The following is a 19,684-nucleotide window of genomic DNA, read 5'->3' on the forward strand; positions in this document are numbered from 1 at the left end:
AAGTGTTTATTTTAACAACTGAAAAAACAGCAAACAACCTTCCTTAATTTATTTACATTAAAACCCCATTAATAACTCATTAATAACATTAATAACAGTTATAACCCATTAATAACTCATTAATAACTAATTTATAACTATAAATAACATTATAACGCATTAATAACTCATTTATAACCCATTTATAACTCATTAATAGGATGTTCAAATTAAAGGCAGTTTTTACACCTCAATCTAACAACCCAATAAATATATTAATAATATTAATATTTCCATTAATAAAACAAACATAATTATACCTTCATTAATAGATTGTTTTTCAATATATTGACATTAAGGTTTAATTGTCTCCACTGTGTGTGTGTGTGGCGGACCGCGCCACCTACCGACGGTGCTGATGGTGATGTGAGCGGGTTTGCTCGGCGTGCTGTAGCTGAAGCTGGTGATGGTGCAGTTGTAGGCGGACGAGGGCATCAAACCAGAGACCGTCACCACGTGAGAGCTCGCCGTCTGAGGCTCGCGGGCCTGAAAGAGACGACGAAGATTAAAGTGTGAAACATCCAGAGAGGAAGAGGAGCTGGTTTAATCCGGTGATGGTTCCCGCCCTGAGGGTCGGGACCCCCACTAGAGGCCGCCACACATTCACGGGGGGGTCGCGAGGGATTCTTGATTTTAAGGCTTGAAAAAAACACACAGTAGGTCAATATCTCAGATACCCCACAGAACCCCACAGGACCCTACAATGACACTACAGAACCGCAAAGGATCCTACAGAACCCAACAGGGCCGTACAGAACCCTACAGGACCCTACAATGACCCTACAGAACCCCACAGGATCCTACAGGATCCTACAGGACCCTACAGAACCCTACAGGACCCTACAATGACCCTACAGAACCCCACAGAACCCTACAATGACCCTACAGGACCCTACAATGACCCTACAGAACCCTACGGAACCCCACAGGATCCTACATGACCCTATAGAGCCCTACAGAACCCCACAGGACCCCACATAACCCTACAGAACCCTACAATGAATCTACAGAACCCTACAATGAATCTACAGAACCCCACAGGACCCTACAGAACCCTACAATGACCATACAGGACCCCACAGGACAGATTGAGAACCACAGATCTTAAACAACTGAGGACTTTTTGTTCAGATTTAAATAAATTGATCATTAATAATAATAATAATAATACTGGAGATTGAAGCTTTAACTTTTATTTACTGTAACTTTTTCTGAACAAACTGTATTTTTATTTCAGATTATTATTATTATTTATGTCAGAAACATTGATGGAGCCACTTTCTGTCTGGAAGCAACCAGATGAAATAAAGTAATAATGGTTCTTTTACCTTGAGCTCCTTGCTGGGTTTGTTGGGTTTGCAGAGGACCTGGTAGTAGTCGACCACTCCCTCCTCGGTCCACAGCAGAGTGACGGACGAGTGCGTGGCATTGATGGCGAACAGGGACCTCGGAGGAGCCGGCTCTGCAGCCAACAGACGCAAACAAAAACCTCAATCTGACCGAATGTGACAGCAAACGATGTGAACCATGTCGGAGTGGACCCGAGAGCCGTCGCACCGTCTGACAGCGAGGCTACAAACACTCACAGCTTGAAGAGGAAGTCCCAAAACTCAAGTTTCATTTTCACTTTCAGGGTGGAAACACTGTCAGACTGCAGCTGTAAACTCTCATTATTACTAATATTAATGCTCATTATTATCTATATTAATGCTCACTATTACTAATATTAATGTTAATTATTACTAATATTAATGCTCATTATTACTAATAATAATACTCATTATTACTTAATGCTCATCATTATTAATATTAATGCTCATCATTACTAATATTAATGCTCATTATTATTCATATTAATGCTCATTATTATAAATATTAATGCTCATTATTATCTATATTAATGCTCACTATTACTAATATTAATGTTAATTATAACTAATATTAATGCTCATTATTACTAATAATAATACTCATTATTACTTAATGCTCATTATTATTAATATTAATGCTCATCATTACTAATATTAATGCTCATTATTATTCATATTAGTGCTCATTATTATAAATATTAATGCTCATTATTACTAATATTAATGCTCATTATTATTAATATTAATTCTCATTATTAATAATATTAATGCTCATTATTAATAATATTAATTCTCATTATTATTTGCACAAACCTTATCTGGATATATGGAGGAAAAAGCTGCCAAACTGACTTACATTATAATATGAAGAAATAAACCAGCGTCATTAATCAGATAAATGTGCATATTTATTTAAAGATAAATAAATATGCACAGATAATAATACAATAATAATAATAAAATAATAATAATTGTGTGTTACTGTGTGTGTGTGTTTGTGTGTGTGTGTGTGTGTTACTGTGTATGTGTGTGTGTGTGTGTGTGTTACTGTGTGTGTGTGTGTGTGTGTTACTGTGTGTGTGTGTTACTGTGTATGTGTGTGTGTGTTACTGTGTATGTGTGTGTGTTACTGTGTGTATATGTGTGTGTGCACTGACCCAATTTGATGATGTTTGGCATGGAGGTGTTGCGGCTGCGTTCGGTGCACGCCGTCACTGTCAGGTTGTAGATGTCTCCAGGAGGCAGAGGGAGGCTCGCTCGCATCACGTTACGGGTCACCTGATTTATTGTTTATAGATGAAACAAAAAGCAACATGTTATAAATACAATCATTAGTTATTAGTGTTCATTCTGTACGCAGGGTTACGGGTTTTATCTGCTACAAAGTGAAGCTGTTGTGTTCCTGAGAGCGTTGGTTCCATCAGTCCAATTAAACCTCAAACAGAACCTCAGCCCCTCAGACTGATGATTATGGGAGCAGATCTGAGTCTGCCGGGACAATAATTGGCTTCATGGAGCAGAAGACGAGCTGGACTCGCTGCAGCAGAGACAGCGGGTCATCCCTCTGCTGCTAATTGGACCGTCGAATGGACCCAGAGGAGATAATCAATAGCAGCACGTCCTGACCCCGAAATAACAATCACAATTTGAGCAGCTAACGATCGCTAACACACAGCGCAAACCTGAACCGAACAACAGTTCACCCAGAAACTGCCGTCATTATCGGGCTGCTAGGAACACTTCTGTGTGTCCACTGAACGACCAACAGTTAGCCACAGTTAGCCACAGTTAGCCACAGTTAGCAACAAGTCCATCAGGAATCACCTCTGTAATGCTACATTAGCAGTTAGCTAACGGCATAATGATAAAGTTGTGTGTTTGTACAGTGTTAATAAAGTTGTGTGTTTGTACAGTGTTAATAAAGTTGTGTGTTTGTACAGTGTTAATAAAGTTGTGTGTTTGTACAGTGATAATAAAGTTGTGTTTGTACAGTGTTAATAAAGTTGTGTGTTTGTACAGTGTTAATAAAGTTGTGTGTTTGTACAGTGTTAATAAAGTTGTGTTTGTACAGTGTTAATAAAGTTGTGTGTTTGTACAGTGATAATAAAGTTGTGTGTTTGTACAGTGTTAATAAAGTTGTGTTTGTACAGTGATAATAAAGTTGTGTGTTTGTACAGTGATAATAAAGTTGTGTTTGTACAGTGTTAATAAAGTTGTGTTTGTACAGTGATAATAAAGTTGTGTTTGTACAGTGTTAATAAAGTTGTGTGTTTGTACAGTGATAATAAAGTTGTGTGTTTGCACAGTGATAATAAAGTTGTGTGTTTGCACAGTGTTAATAAAGTTGTGTACAAACTCACGTCGATGGAGTAGCTCCTCTCCGGTCCCTTCTTGCCGACCGCCACCACCTGCCAGTGCAGCATCCTGGAGTGCGACAGGTCGATGAAGAGCTCGCCGTAGGTCCAGCGTACGTACAGGACGCCGTGGGAGTAATCCACGGAGGAGATGTGAGGAGCCTCAGGAGCTGACAGACGGGTGATTGGGACAGGTATTAATATTAATATTGATTAAATGTACAATAATGAGTTGTGAAGCCAAGGCTATTTCCCTTTCAACATTGTTAGCCAGAACAATGTACAAAAAAAGTACAATAATGTGATCAATTCTCCAATAAAATCTTTATAGCTCTCTAAATAAAGTTTATTATATTAGAATTGTTATAAATGAGCAGCAGACATATTACTGTTCCACTGCATTATCATTATTATTATTATATATATGTTTGATATTTGAACTCCATTGATCACTGATTGTGTGTGGCTCCATTGATCAGGTGATCGTACCTGTCACAAAGCTGACGGTGGAGCTGTCGCAGCAGCTGAGCGGAGGGTCGCCCCACGTTACCATGGAAACACGGAAATTGTAGTACCAGGCCGGCAGCAGGTCGGTGACCCTCTGAGGGGAAAGACCGGCAGGATCAATACATCCATCAATACACTGATCACTTCATATCAACAGATATCTGCTGATCCTGCTGCCGAGGTGCCGCTGAGCCAGGCATCAAACCCTCAACCTCAAGTTCAGTGTTTGAGCCCCGAGATAGAGTAAAATATTGAATAAATAATGAGCAGGAATTAAAACATCATCAGTGTCTCAGTATTAGCTACCAATGTAGAATGCTAACACGCGTGCTAATATGCTAATATGCTAGCAGCGAGAGCTTTCAGATTATATATGATGATATAAATAAATAATAAATATAAGTAAACACATCCTCAACAGAAACAGTCCTGAGCCACTTTGGCCTCAGTAACAGAAAGATCGTCATCAGCAGAGCGGCGTGCGTTACCACGGAGGCGATGACGGAGGCAGTGGCGGCGATCTCGTAGTAGGTGGTCCACTCTGAGGCCAACGTAACGGGGTTGAAGAAGAAGGTCTGCAGGACGTACTTCCTGAACGCCACGTGGTACGGACGCTGCCAGCTGAGGATGACGGCGGTCGGACTGAGAGGATACACCGCCAGCTCGCGCACGCCGGTGGGCTCTGATGCACACACACACACACACACACACACACACACACACACACACACTTATATATATTTATCCATAGACACATAACTGAGGGGTGACACTGAGGGTGACACTGGGGGTGACACTGAGGGTTACACTGAGGGTGACACTGAGGGTGACACTGAGGGTTACACTGTGGGTTACACTGGGGGTGACACTGGGGGTGACACTGAGGGTGACACTGAGGGTGACACTGGGGGTTACACTGAGGGTTACACTGTGGGTGACACTGGGGGTGACACTGGGGGTGACACTGAGGGGTGACACTGAGGGTGACACTGGGGGTTACACTGAGGGTTACACTGTGGGTGACACTGAGGGTTACACTGTGGGTGACACTGAGGGTGACACTGAGGGTGACACTGAGGGTGACACTGAGGGTGACACTGGGGGTGACACTGTGGGTGACACTGGGGGTGACACTGAGGGTTACACTGTGGGTGACACTGGGGGTTACACTGGGGGTGACACTGAGGGTGACACTGCGGGTGACACTGGGGGTGACACTGTGGGTGACACTGAGTGACACTGGGGGTGACACTGGGGGTGACACTGAGGGTGACACTGAGGGTGACACTGAGGGTTACACTGTGGGTGACACTGGGGGTTACACTGAGGGTTACACTCAGGGTTACACTGGGGGTGACACTGGGGGTGACACTGAGGGTGACACTGAGGGTGACACTGGGGGTTACACTGAGGGTTACACTGTGGGTGACACTGAGGGTGACACTCAGGGTGACACTGTGGGTGACACTGGGGGTGACACTGAGGGTGACACTGAGGGTTACACTGGGGGTGACACTGACCTATGTCGATGATGACGGGTTCAGACGGGGGGCTGATCAGGGGCCCGTTGGTGTGGTAGACCACCACCCTGTACTGGGCCCCGGGGGTGAGGTTGCTGATGATGTCACTGGTTGAGTTTTCCTGTAGAAACACGAAACAGATAAAAACTGCTGCCGACGCGTCTCTGAGCCAGGCACTAACCCCCAACCCCCCCTCAGATAATAATAATAAAACTTCATTTATTTGGTAATTCTATTATATTATTATTATAAATCAACATCAGATGATTGTAGACGAAACACAAAGAACAATAAAATAATTTATAAAATTTCCTCAATAATCATCAGCAGAAGTTATGAAGTTGAGGCTGCTCATAAAAATTTACTTATTCTAACTAATTGTTCAACACGATTTATGTTAACTTAAAATGTTGATCGATCAGAAGTTGCATTGATCAATAAGTGGCAGCAGGTCCTGTTACCTCGCTGCAGTACGTGTTCTCCATCCTCTGGCTGAGACTGGGTCTGAGGCAGGTTGTAGAGACCACCGACACCAGGCTGCCGTTGTGGTTCTCGGAGGACTGGGCCCAGGAGACGGCGGCGGTGCTGGAGTCCAGCAGTCTGACGCTGACGGCCTGCGGACGCTCGCGCAGCTCCTCCAACAGTTCGCCGCCGGGACCTGGAACGAAGTTTTAATGGATGAAACAATGAGAACAAGGTTTCTGGTCGATGAATCATTTGAATATCAACGTGTTGAAGACTGTTAGCGCGGTGGCGTCCGTACTGAGGTAGAAGGTGAAGCCGGTGTCGGCGGCGCTCTCTCGGGCTTCGCAGTCTCCGGACGAGCTGAGCGTGGTGACCTGCACTCGGTACGTTCCCGGCTCCGTTAGCTCAGTGAAGAACTCGTGAGTGTTTTCGTCCACGGTGGCGGTTTCTGTCGAGTTACCTGAGAGACGGAGAGGACAGCATCAGCAAACCGGCTACGTTAGCTAACGTGTTATTATTGTTATTGTGACGTCGCCCCCTCTCACCGTCTCTGTAGATGTAGACATTGAAGCCGTCGTAGCTGGACGGCGGTCTGGGCGGCAGCCAGCGGAGCTCCAGCAGGATGGGGGGCAGTTTGGTGGGCAGGACGGCGGCTTCGGAGGGAAGCCCCATGGCCGAACCCGGCTCGTTGGAGTCTTCGTACTCCGACACAACAGCATTGACGAACTCGTCGTCCCTGTCGGTGGGAGACGGGTCGGTCGGGTCCAACCAGTAGCTCAGAGTCGTCTGGTTGGCGGCGGCGGTCAGGTTGTGCGTAGGGTTGAAAGGAACCTGAGTGGAAGTTCCCGCCGCCTCCTCAGACACGTTCTCCTCCTCCTGCTCCTCCATCAGGGGGACGTCCCGCGCTCGCCGCGCTCGCCCGCTCTCCTCGCCATCAGGAGGGACAATGCTGGAGGTTTCACCTGGCGCCGCCCTCTGGCTCAGGTGGACGATCTTACGGGAGATGTTGAGGGGGGGGTAGGGCACTGGGACAACAGAGGGGCAGATATATTGATCACGGGGCGGTAATGAATCACATGATACAGATAATCAGTGGGGGGGGCCTGTTACTCACCTGTCCTGTGCTGTAGAGGTGTGTGTGTGATGTCACTGTGTGTTACCAGGGCGGTCTGGTACACTGTGACCTCAGAGATCAGCTGGAAGGTGATGTTCCTGTAACACATCCCCGGTAACCAGTGCTTGAACACCGTCTTCCCCCGGTAGAAATCTGCACACACAAAGAGTAACGTTAGCTTACGTTAGCTAACTGTTGTAAAGGCCTTTAGATGAACAGATCCTGTTCACTGTCACCTTTATAGAGCATCGACCGGCGCTCCTGTCCCTCCGTGTAGCTGATGTTGACTCTGCTGAAGACGTTTCCGGCCGGAGGTTCAATCTCAAACACGACACCGGTCTCTGGAGACTCCTTATAGTCCAATATGTGAGCGGTGTGGACGGGGAGAGGTTCTGAGGAGACAACACGAAGTTCAGATCATCTCAATACGTCTGAAACCATCAGATTATAAAAGCTACAGACACTAAATACGTTGAACTTGAATCTAAATCTTATTCTTTAAATCAAATAGCAAACTCAGAGCTGCACCACAATGTGGGTTTTTATCGACAGATAAATCAATAGAAAATGATCAATTAAGGGTTTTTAATGGATTGTCGACATTATTTAAGGTTATTAATGCAACAAATAATAAGAAACAATAGGGTGCTTTTAATTTAGGGGACCGTTTTCATGTTATTTGGCTCATTTTACGAGTCTAAACACATTATTGAAGAACAATGAATGGGTCAAATATGTGTCTATCACCCTGTGTTGTTAATATAATATAATATAATATAATATAATCCAGCCCGAGTGCGTTACTGTTCAATAACCACGCAGCTCATCGTACATTATCTCTGATGTTCCTCTGGTTTCAGAATTAAACCTCCATCATATTTAAGAGCGTTCCAGTTTCTTACTCGTGAGCACAGACACAGTCTTAACGGGTCTGGACCAGCTCTGTCCCAGTTTGACCAGCAGACCCACGCTGTAGCAGAGGCCGTGGAACGACGTGTTGAATAGCAGCGGCTCGCTGGTGTTCACAAACTGGACCAGGATGGGTCGAGGCTCTCCGGAGAGCTGAGCCGCGTACGCCGTGACGTTCTCCTGCAGGTCCGAGCGCTCCAGCGTCGCCACGATCAAACCATCTTCGTTCATGGACGCCTGGAATGCCGAGACACCCTGAAACAGGAAGAGGCCAGAGTCAGAACATGAAACCTGCAGATAATTCAGATCAGATATCATCCTACAGTGTGATTGATTCCTCGTTTATCAAAATCAATGAGAACTCTTCCTGCGGCACCATCAGCCCGTCGGAGCAGCACATGGTTTCCTGTTGCTGAGGTCCGATGGTATCAGCTGTTCTTTCATTAAATCTGACGGCAGGAGCAGCGACTCCTCGCTGAGACTGGACAAAGGTGGAAACATGAAATCTGTCTCCTGATAGGAACTTTAATAAATCTCTCAGAGGACGAAGCTGCTCACACTGTGAGTCAGTTTTTTACAGTTCTTAAAGATATTTAAAGAATAAAACATCTTAATGAATGAATCAGAAGATTAAAACCAGACTTATGTCGTCAATAAAAAACAAATCTGAGTCACAAATGAGCAAAAACATAAATGAATCATCCAAACATAATATATAATATATTAAATATATATATAATATATATATATGTATTTAATTCCAGTTTGTTCCACTGACTCATTTTCTTTAAGTTGACTTTATATCATTATAACAATGTTAGCATTATAATGCTGTATAGCTTGACATTTTATTTCACTTTATTAATCATCATAAAAATATATTGTGAACACATTTTAAATAAGTTTGGAGAAATGCTGCATATGAGAGTAACTTCAATTAACTGAATGGAATTAGTTTAATTAACTTAATTAACAATCAATACTTGAGTTACTGCGACTCAAATCAAACATCTTTCAGACTTCAACTGTTTGAATAAACTTAAACTGTTTGACTTCAACCAACTCATCAGGTTTGAAACTCAGTGAACTCGGAGCTGCACTGATGCATGCTGGGACGTCACCACGAGGATGTTTATGGATTTTAAATGTTTCTCATCAGACGGACTCAGAAACAGGATATACACTCGTCTGTTAGTGAATCTGTTCTTTGTTTGTTCTCCTCACACATACAGCTGACCTACATCATCCTCATCATCCTCAGACATTATATCAGCTCGCAGTCAGCTGATTTGTTTACACTTTAAAGCTCTTAAACTACACAGATAATCCATTAAAATACCTTCTTATATTGAATGAAGGCATCCAGTAATTATCCAGTAATTATTAAAATACTTTCATCACATCATTATTAATTAATACAAACGGTAAAAGATTCAGTTTCATAGTGTAATCCCTAAAGTACCTGTAAATAATCCTAATTTACCTTAAAAACACCCAGAAGACTTTAATCTTTCATGTTTTTAGGCAGTTTTAAAGGTCTTTAACCTCCAAAACTGGACGGTGACTCAGTGAAAAACAACAACAAAAATCAACAAATTCAACCAGTCCGAGTTAATTCCGTTAATTCTGTCCAATCACAGCAGCCCGTCGTATACGGCCCGCGAGACCATTTCAAATGGCCCGCAATGCAATACAATTTTTATATTTTATATCTTCATTTATGCATATATGAATAAATAAAAAATCGGGAAAAAATCGCCAGCCATTAGTTTTCTGAGAAAAAACAGACGTTGTCCGAGTCAACGTCAGGGTCAGTGAATACAGCATGCGATGTACGTGTCATTGCATAGGGCCGGAGTGATTGACACATGACAAATGATGCATCATGGCGACTGTCAAGAAAAGGAAGATGGATGCAGAATGCCACGTATTCCAGGAAAAATGGACAAATTACTTTTTCTTTGTTGAAATGAAAGGCAAGCCAGTGTGCCTAGTTTGTGGCGAGGCGCTGGCGGTGATTAAGAAGGCAAATGTCGAGCGCCACTACAGCTCGAAACATGCTAAACTCGACGAGTTGAGAGGACAAACGCGTTTGGATAAAATTAACGCTCTTCGTCGGAGTTTGGGTGCTCAACAAGCAGCTTTCACGCGACCACAGACTGACAGAGAGAATATTACGCGTGCAAGTTTTGTGGTGAGTGAATTAATAGCCACGAAGCTGAAACCTCATGCTGGAGGAGAGTTCATGAAGGAGTGCCTTGTAGCTGCTGCGGAGCTGCTCGCGCCCGACAAAGTGAAATTATTTCAAATTGTCAGTTTGTCTCGAAGAACCGTTTCAGACAGGATTACTGATATGGCGCAAGATATTGAAAAAACACTGAAGAACACTGCAAGAGACTTTGAGTATTTTTCTATGGCTTGTGATGAGACAACAGACATCACAAACACAGCGCAGCTTGCCATTTTTGTGCGTGGGATTACAACCGAGTTTGAAACGAAGGAGGAGTTGCTGTGTTTGCAAGCCATGCATGGCACTACTAAAGGTGAGGATTTGTTCAATCAAGTTATTGTGGCCATGAACAATTTTGAACTGCCATTTGAGAAGTTGAGCGGTATCACCACTGACGGAGCTCCCGCAATGGTTGGCGCGCAAAACGGATTGACCGCATTAGTCAAAAAAGAAATGAGCCGTCTGAGTCTGGATCCAAGGGATTTAGTTGTATGCCACTGTATCATACATCAAGAGAGTTTGTGTGCACATTCCCTGAAGCTTACCAATGTGAGGAAAACAGTTGTGTCCACCATAAACTTCATTAAAAGCAGAGGGCTGAACAACCGCCAGTTCAAGGAGCTACTCTGTGAGCTTCAGTCAGAGTACGGTGATCTGGTTTATCACTGTGAAGTGCGATGGCTGAGTCGTGCAAATATGCTCGCACGGTTTTATACACTGCAGGAAGAAGTCAGACGCTTCATGGAGATGAAGGGGAAACCTGTCATGGAGCTCAGTGATGGCAAGTTCCTCTGTGATCTGGCCTTCATGGTGGACATCAGCAAGCACCTGTCAGAGCTAAACATCAAGCTGCAAGGTCCCAACCAGCTCATCAGCTCTCTGCTTTCAAATGTGAAATCATCTGTAGTGAAGTTAAGGCTGTGGCAAGGACAACTGGAAATGGGAAACACTGTGCACTTTCCCACCCTACAAGAACAAAAGCCTGATGTTATGACTGAATATGCTGGTGAGTGTGCAAAACTCATCCAGGTATTTGATGAGAGGTTTCATAATGTGAAAAATATACAAAAGGAACTCGACCTGTTTGCGACGCCATTTAATTTGCAACCATCTGATGTGCCAGACAACCTCCAAATGGAAATAATTGAGCTGCAAAACAACAATGAGCTCAAAGCCAAGTACAACAACCTCTCTCTGCTGGACTTTTACAAACTGTATGTTCGTGCTGAGGATTTTCCCATCCTGAGGAGACATGCCCTGAAGTTTGCATCTCTGTTTGGGACAACATATAGCTGTGAACAGTTCTTTTCAAAACTGACTCTTGCAAAGACTCGCTTCCGCTCAAGACTGAGACTCAAACTTGGAAAACCAGCTTCGAGTAGCATCATCATCACTGTCAGCTGACATCAGACGCCTCGCTAAAGAAAAACAGTTCCAGCCATCGCATTAGGTGAGTCTAGAAATGCAGCAATCATGAGGCTTAGTGACACAGCTATAGACTTTTTCCGTCTTTTTTTTCATCCCTAGTTATGTGTTCATAATAGTATGGTCCTCGGAGGACTTTATAAAAACTGAAATGGCCCTTGATGTGAAAAAGGTTCCCCACCCCTGCCTTAAAGGAAAACAATCAACTGGTTTTACTATTTCCACTTTAATTTAATTACAAAACAAATGCCTAAAAACATCGCAGTTATTTTAGAAAAGCATCCGACTGTCAGACCCAAAATAATCCTGTAAAATCCTAGAGGTGTCAAACTACATATTTGTTATTATTTCTTGATTTACTGATGTCCCGCCATTACAGCCACTCTCCGTATTCTTCCTCAGAGTGAGTAATAATTTATTCTTTATGGTTTCTTCTTCAGGTCATATATATATATATATAATAATAAACTCTCTCTGTGAAGGTGACTCACACTCGGCCTCATAAAGCCACGTCCTCTCCTCTCCTGGCCTTTAAACTGCCCAACAGCAGCTTTAATTACCGCACGCTGGTTTTTGGACAGGACAGATCCTGAGACGAGAGTCTAAAGGGAGGAAGAGACTGCAGGAGAGTTAACGGATAAATCCAACTGAATCTGAGATTTACCTTCATTTTGTTTCATTTATAGTCATTTGGTTTAAAAGGAAATGATTTTGAATGTGTTTATTGTCAACAGATAGCATTAAAACACTCGCTGTAGTTTTTATCTCAGACAGCAAAAATAATATAATAAATAAATAATTCTGTTGTATTTTCCTTAATGATGGCTAACATTAAATAAATTATGCTAACAGTAAGAAGCTAACGATGGCTTCCTGCTAGCTGAGAGTGATGCAACCTGCAGACCTTCTTTCAGGCTTTGAACCAAACGACCTGCTGCCTTTGGGGGCGGGGGGCGGAGGAGCTGACATGCTAACTCAGTTCCAGGTTTTAGGACTCAGGGGTCAGAGGTGACGGACAGAGATCCTGTAGCATCGGACCGTTAGGGGGTCGGCTCAGGGAGAGAAAGGAGAAATAAATCCATAGCATTCAGTCCGAGGCTGCTCTGCTGTTGCCATGGCAACAGAGATGAAAGGAGACACATTGGGGGGGGGGCGGGGAGGAGACGCTCATTATGTGTGTCTGATTCCAGGATCACCATGGACACGGCGCCGAGCGAGCAGAGCGCCTTCGGGGGCCGCACACGCTGTATGCTAATGTTAGCCTGTTTGTTCACAGGTTCATACGCAAGGTCGGGGGGGGGGGGGGGGGGCAAGTCTGAGAGTGTCACGAACACAACTGGATCCAATAACTCATCTTCATCTTCATCTCATAAACTGTACAAAGAGAAACTGCAGGAAGAAGTATAAATTCTGTATTTTCATATATTTTATATTTATATTTTATATATGTTAAATTTTATATTTATATTTTATATATGTTAAATTTTATATTTATATTTTATATGTTATATGTTATATTTTTTATTTTTATATATTTTATATTTTTTATATATGTTAAATTTTATATTTATATTTTACATGTTATATTTTATATTTTTTATATATGTTAAATTTTAAATTTATATTTTATATGTTATATTTTATATTTTTTATTTTTATATATTTTATATTTATATATGTTAAATTTTATATTTATATTTTATATGTTATATATGTTATGTTATATTTTATATATTTTATATATTTTATATTTTATATATTTTATATTTATATTTTATATATTTTATATTCACTGTTTCTTTCTTGCAGTTTATAGAAGTGAACAAACTCTGAGATACAGTGCTTATATATTGATATATTGATATATTGATATATGTCTTTTAATTATATTGGCGCTCAGTGTTTGTCACTTCTGGGCTCCTGTAGGACACTAAGTTGTTTTTTATCCGTATTAGAGCTTTAAATCTCAAAACAACATCCACAGTGTGTGCTCAGAAATATAAATATAAATAATGTTTTATATAAATAATGTTTTATATTAAAAATATATTAATAATGTTTTATATAAATAATGTTATGTTTTATATTAATGTTTTATTAATAATGTTTTATATAAATATTGTTTTATATAATTTTTTTATATTAACAATGTTTTATATTAATAATGTTTCATATTAATAATGTTTTATATTAATAATATTTTATATTAATAATATTTTTTATTAATAATGTTTTATATTAATAATGTTTTATGTTAACAATGAAACTGCAATTATTGAGTGAATTTGTTATTAATTAATTACACATTATGTTGTTTCGTTTAGTTTATAATAAGATAATAAATATAAATTCAGGCTCAGTTTTGAACCTTTACACTGGTTCTACTTTGTGTTTGGGGGGCGAGGGGGTTGCAATCTGCAAATACCCCATGGGATACCACCGCACACTGCACCATTAAATACACACACACACACACACACACACACAGAGTGAATGAATGTGACCCTGTGAATGAGTGAATGGGGTGGGGGGGTCAGGAGGCGTCGCCCTCAGGCAGCTGCCAACATTATCATGCAAACCTCCAGCTTTTTGTTTCCTTGTGTGTGTGTATGTGTGAGAGTGTGTGTGTGTTGGCGGGGGGGGGGGTCTATCAGACTGTGAATGAACCAGGTCCACACTGACTCCCACTTTATATTCGGCTGTTTTTGGTTGAACAGACTTCATGTAGAACGCCAACTGATCACTTTAGATCAATCGATCAATATTACATTTGTCACCAGTCACCATCATCAGTATGAAATTAACTCAACAACCTAAAGCTATCAAGCAAATGGTAGCATTTCTTTCACCACTGAACTGTGCTCCAGTGATTCATGTGGTACTAATCAATACTAATACTGTCATATATCAATAGTGACGATGAAGATTGTTCATGCAATTCTATCAGACCTATAAATTACATTTATCAGTAAACTAATCAATTATTAAAGGTTGTGGGTATGGAAGCTTGTTTCTGCCAGTACAATAATAAAGTAATAAAATAATAAAATATTAAAATAATAAAATAATAAAGTAATAAAATTATATTTGTCTTAATACATAAATTAAAAAGTTGAAATTATGGGATATAATTATATCTAATATATTATCTTTTAATTCTAATTTACGTTGGGGATATTTATATTGTTTATCCTTTTATCTCTTTATGTTATTGGCAGACACAAGCTTCTATATGTGTTGTTGTTGTTGTTGTACAGAAAGTAAACAGCAGCTGTAACATCTGTAAAATAAACGCAGTCAGTTCAATAATCCAACTTTAATCCTCTTTACACCCCGTCGGTGTAACTCTGACAGCAAACATTATTATTATCAGTGTCAGTTAATCTGAATGTGAAAGTGAACCAATAATCTGAACAATAATCAATATTAACGGAGGGAAACTGAGATCAGAGTTTCATCTGTGAACGAGACGAAGACTGCAGTTGGTGGCTAATAGGTAGCTTCAAAGTTCAAATTAAACTTAATTTATCATTTAAAATACGACATTGGCGTATTTATACAGTAAAATATGGATTAATTAACCGTGCTAATATCTTTTCCTGTTACAGAACTGTCAACCACAGATAAAATAACACTGAGTTTTATAGTGTAAATAAAACCGATTTGTTGATGCTGCAGTTCTGCTCGTCTTCGTCACAGAACCAGAACACAAACAGCTTGAATGAATGAAAACAGGGAGATAATTAAAGGAGACGGCCCAGTGGCGAGCTAACTCCGCCCCCCCGTCCTCGGCTTATCAATCCTCCTGATCAATAACAGCTCCTGATCACACTGATAATCAATACATGATCAGAGCGGAAGTCAGTGTGTAACTCAAACTAGTAATTAGTGCCCACAAATTACTTAATTCACCCTCCGTAAGCCCCGCCCCCTTTTGCTCTACGCTCCAATCACAGTTGAGCAACTTTCTCCTCCCTGTATTTAGATATGCTATGCTAGGCTAATCTATGTTGAAAACACATAAAGACGTAATATTATATGGTCACATCTTACATTAGCAAAACTCTAGCTAACTAGCTGGCTAATCTACATCAATCGTCCGCTAGCTAGTTAGCTAGCTAATGACTAACGTAGATTAGGTAGCTAGTTAGCCAGTGTTTTGCTAACATTAGCCAACTTAAAATGTGACTTTGTGACCATTTTCAAACTGTGGTTGTCTTTTTTTTGGACATGAAAAGAGAAATTTGTGTGAACAGATGAAACAATGTGGTTGTTTGTCCAACGTAAGCTGATAATGTTAGCATGTCGGACTAGCTACATCAGTAAGCTGCTGTTAGAGTTAGCATATCGCTACCACAGACGACCACCCACCTAGAGCCGGAGGATCTGTCCGAGGTTTCTGCCTTTTAACAGGCAGTGTTTCCTTGCCCTTGTCTCCAAGGTCTTGCTCATGGTGGTACTGTTGGGTCTCTGTAATTAATGTTATAAAGAGTTCGGTCTAGACCTGCTCTATTTGAAAAGTGTCTCTCAGTTTGTCCTCATGTTTAAATCCTTTTCAAAAAAACAATTAAGCAGTAATATTATACAACTTTAATATTATATTACAGTAATGTTACAGCCTGGAGCTTTAAGACATTTTAACATCTCATTAAAAAACAAGTTTGCTGAAATCATTCCACTTCATTTTATGTTCGTCAGTCTGAACTTTAGTGATGATATTTAGATATTTAGATATTCCGATATTTCTGCTTTATGTTTTGGGTTCAAACAGATTAAAGATGTTGAGTTGAGCAGCTTGTTCAGAAACTGATGGACAGATTTTATTCACCTAATTTGTGTTTTCATGTGAACATACGATCGATTAAAGAAACACTGGAGAGACGTTCATTTAACCAGCGACTGTTAAATGTGTAACTTTGTGCAGAAGCTCAGCAGCTCGTCAGGCAGCTTGTTTCACAGCGGTCGGGTCAGAATTAGCATTTGACAGACTGAGAGTAAAGCCGGTTATCTTCAGCACAAACTGTGGTTCAGAAACAGGAAGAAGCTCCGAGCCGACCATCCCGACCCGCTTTCACACGCTGGATTTGGTCGTTTTCTTTCCCTCTCTTGTCCTCCGGCACATAAAGTGTCCAGTCATCGATGTATTTCTCCCTTAATGAGCTGTTTGGGCTCATTATCCTGCTGGCAGACTCACAGAGGACTGAAGGCCTCCAACATGGCTGAACACCAGCGCTGGCAGCTGCTCGGCTATCCGTTAGCAACATTAGTCGTGAAGCTCTCTGGCTCCGAATCAAACTCACATACACACATACAGGTTTACAAATGTCTGGTTTCATGTTCATCAAATAATAAACAGAGGTGAATGACATCAGTTACACACAAACATTTAACCTGATTTAGGGGAAAAACTGCTTGTTTTATTATTATTGTTATTATAATAATAATTAATGGCCCGAGCTGCTAGCTCCTGTTGGGTTTCTCTTCCATTGAATGATTGCAGCAGGTTATCCCAGCAGGGAGACTTTAAAACTTCCTGCCTGTGGACTGATTACTGATCAGATTATTGATCAGATTATTGATCAGATTATTGATCACAGAGAGTTAACAGGTTGTAGTGTAGCTTTGTCCCTCTGCTGCCTGTGGACTGATCTCTGTGTGTCTCTATGTAGGATGAGGGTCAAAGGTTGTGACCTTTATGCTCCCGAGTGCCAACAGTGGGCAGCACTAGCTAACGTTAGCTTATAAATGGAGTAGGGCTGGGTAAAAAAATCGATTTAATCGATTTTGGATCGATTTCATTTAAATTTTGCAATATCGATTCATAGGGCGTGAGATCCATTTTTTTTCCCCCCATGAACCCCAGTAGTCTCGTGCGTGATGACACAGCAGCGTGTTAACGTCAGGTTGACGTTCAAGCGTGCATACACAAAACGACCGAAGCAGGTAAAACCCCGCTCAAATATAGCTGATATGTTGACGGGGGCCATACAGGAATGGGGGCTGACCAGCAGCAGTCGTGACGGACAACGCTGCAAAATATGGTTCGTGCGGTTGAGATAATGCAGCTGATGCAGGTCGGCTGCTTCGCGCACACACTGAACTTAGCCTCACAAGCAGGTCTAAAAATCCCAGCCGTGTCACGTCTTCTTGCTCGAGTGAGCTTATAGCAACGTTCTTTCACCGGAGTACGACGGCAAACCACATACTAAAAGAAAAACAGAAGCTGCTTCAACTGCCAGCGCACAAGCTGACAGCAGACGTTGTGATTGGTGGAACAGTGCACTGGACATGCTGGAGCGCTTTTTAGAGCAACAGCCTGCTATCTCGCCACTCTCCTTTCACAAGACGGTGTGTGCACCTTAACAGAGGAGGATGCAACGATTGCCGAAGATTTGGTGCGGGTCTTGAAACCAGTGAAAGAAGCTACACTTGCAATGTCGGAGGACAAGCAACCAACTCTGTCCATCATCCCCCCTTCTCGCCCTGCTGCAGGAGGCCTTGACCCCCAGCCTCGAAGACTCCACCGTGGTGAGGGACTTGAAGACTGCTGTAAAGAATAACTTGAGGACAAGGTATGCTAAGGTCTCTCTCTCTGTCTCTCTGTGTGTCTATGCAATAGTCAGTGGTGGGCCAAATCAAAACTTTACAAAAGCAAAGTTTTGTATTTTATATGTGCATTTTCTTCTCATTTTACTGATTAGTTGTAGCAGTTAATAATCTGTAATCCATGCACTTTTTTGTTTGTATGTGTGAGATTGTATATTTGTATGCATACCATGTTTATACTCATACTGCGATAACAAAAATAATTTCTGAAATGTCTTTAAGATATGATGTGCATCAGGACACATTGTGTGCTGCATCAGCGCTGGATCCTCGCTGTAAGGCCCTACCATCCCTGTCTGCTAAAGAGCGAGGTGACACCTTCTCCAGCCTGCAGACTGAGGCTGCTGCACGTGATCTAAGTATTTACAAAAAAACTGTTCAATTTAATAATAATGTTTTCATTGAGAATTAAAAGATACTTTTGGATTATAAGGAATATTATATAAAAGAGTTCAAAAATTATTTTCAATCTATTTATTTTATTTCTGTTTTTTTCCCTGTCTTATTCAACAGCAAAATACTGATGGTAATGATGCTGATGAACGAGCTGAGGAGATGGGGGAAGCGACTGGGCTGAATGAAAATCCTCTGACCTGCTGGAGGTCAAATGAAAGGGAGTATCCACTGTTCCCAGGGACCAGTATTGCGTTGGAGCGGGTGTTTTCAACTGCGGGTGATATTGTCACTGCAAAAAGGAGCTGCCTAACCCCAAATCATGTGAATGAGCTCCTTTTCCTGCACAAGAATCTCACAATTAGTGAGAAGTGAGAACAAAGTCACAATAACAGGACCTGACTTTAGACAGTTTAAGTTTACTTTTAGTTTTGTTACCATTATTATTATTTCTTAATGCAGTTTGCAGTGATGGAACGTTGTAGTTCAAGTACACTTTCACTTGCAATCCCTTTCTAATTTCAAAATTGCACTTTTGAGACTTGAGACAGTTTTGTTTACAGCTCAAGTTTAAACTGTCCAATTTACAAGTTTGCACTTAAAACCTGTTGTTTAAGGTGAAGAGAAGAAATAAAGTACATTTGTATTTTGTAACACAGTTGACCCATTTTCACTATTCAAGAGCAGATTGAATTGAATCGAATCAAATCGTGATTAATCGATTCAGAACCTTATGAATTGAAATCGAATCG

At 41.3% G+C, this 19,684-nt stretch overlaps 1 protein-coding gene across 4 annotated transcripts in view; it reads right to left on the reverse strand.

The window, feature by feature from the left end:
* The window catches only part of ptpro (protein tyrosine phosphatase receptor type O), a 40,622-nt gene that overhangs the window by 16,624 nt on the left and 4,314 nt on the right, over positions 1-19,684 (reverse strand). For all 4 annotated transcript variants that reach the window (XM_051419802.1, XM_051419801.1, XM_051419800.1 and 1 more), the window contains exons 2-14: positions 8,272-8,533; positions 7,606-7,761; positions 7,370-7,522; positions 6,801-7,280; positions 6,554-6,715; positions 6,252-6,448; positions 5,791-5,911; positions 4,759-4,952; positions 4,253-4,364; positions 3,770-3,933; positions 2,567-2,687; positions 1,368-1,501; positions 387-525 (exon numbers count right to left, since the gene is read on the reverse strand). In XM_051419802.1, coding sequence (XP_051275762.1) covers positions 387-525; positions 1,368-1,501; positions 2,567-2,687; positions 3,770-3,933; positions 4,253-4,364; positions 4,759-4,952; positions 5,791-5,911; positions 6,252-6,448; positions 6,554-6,715; positions 6,801-7,280; positions 7,370-7,522; positions 7,606-7,761; positions 8,272-8,533 — 2,395 coding nt within the window. The remainder of the gene's footprint in view (positions 1-386; positions 526-1,367; positions 1,502-2,566; positions 2,688-3,769; positions 3,934-4,252; positions 4,365-4,758; positions 4,953-5,790; positions 5,912-6,251; positions 6,449-6,553; positions 6,716-6,800; positions 7,281-7,369; positions 7,523-7,605; positions 7,762-8,271; positions 8,534-19,684) is intronic.

The sequence above is a fragment of the Dicentrarchus labrax genome, unplaced genomic scaffold (assembly GCF_905237075.1).
Source record: "Dicentrarchus labrax unplaced genomic scaffold, dlabrax2021, whole genome shotgun sequence".
Taxonomy (NCBI): domain Eukaryota; kingdom Metazoa; phylum Chordata; class Actinopteri; family Moronidae; genus Dicentrarchus; species Dicentrarchus labrax.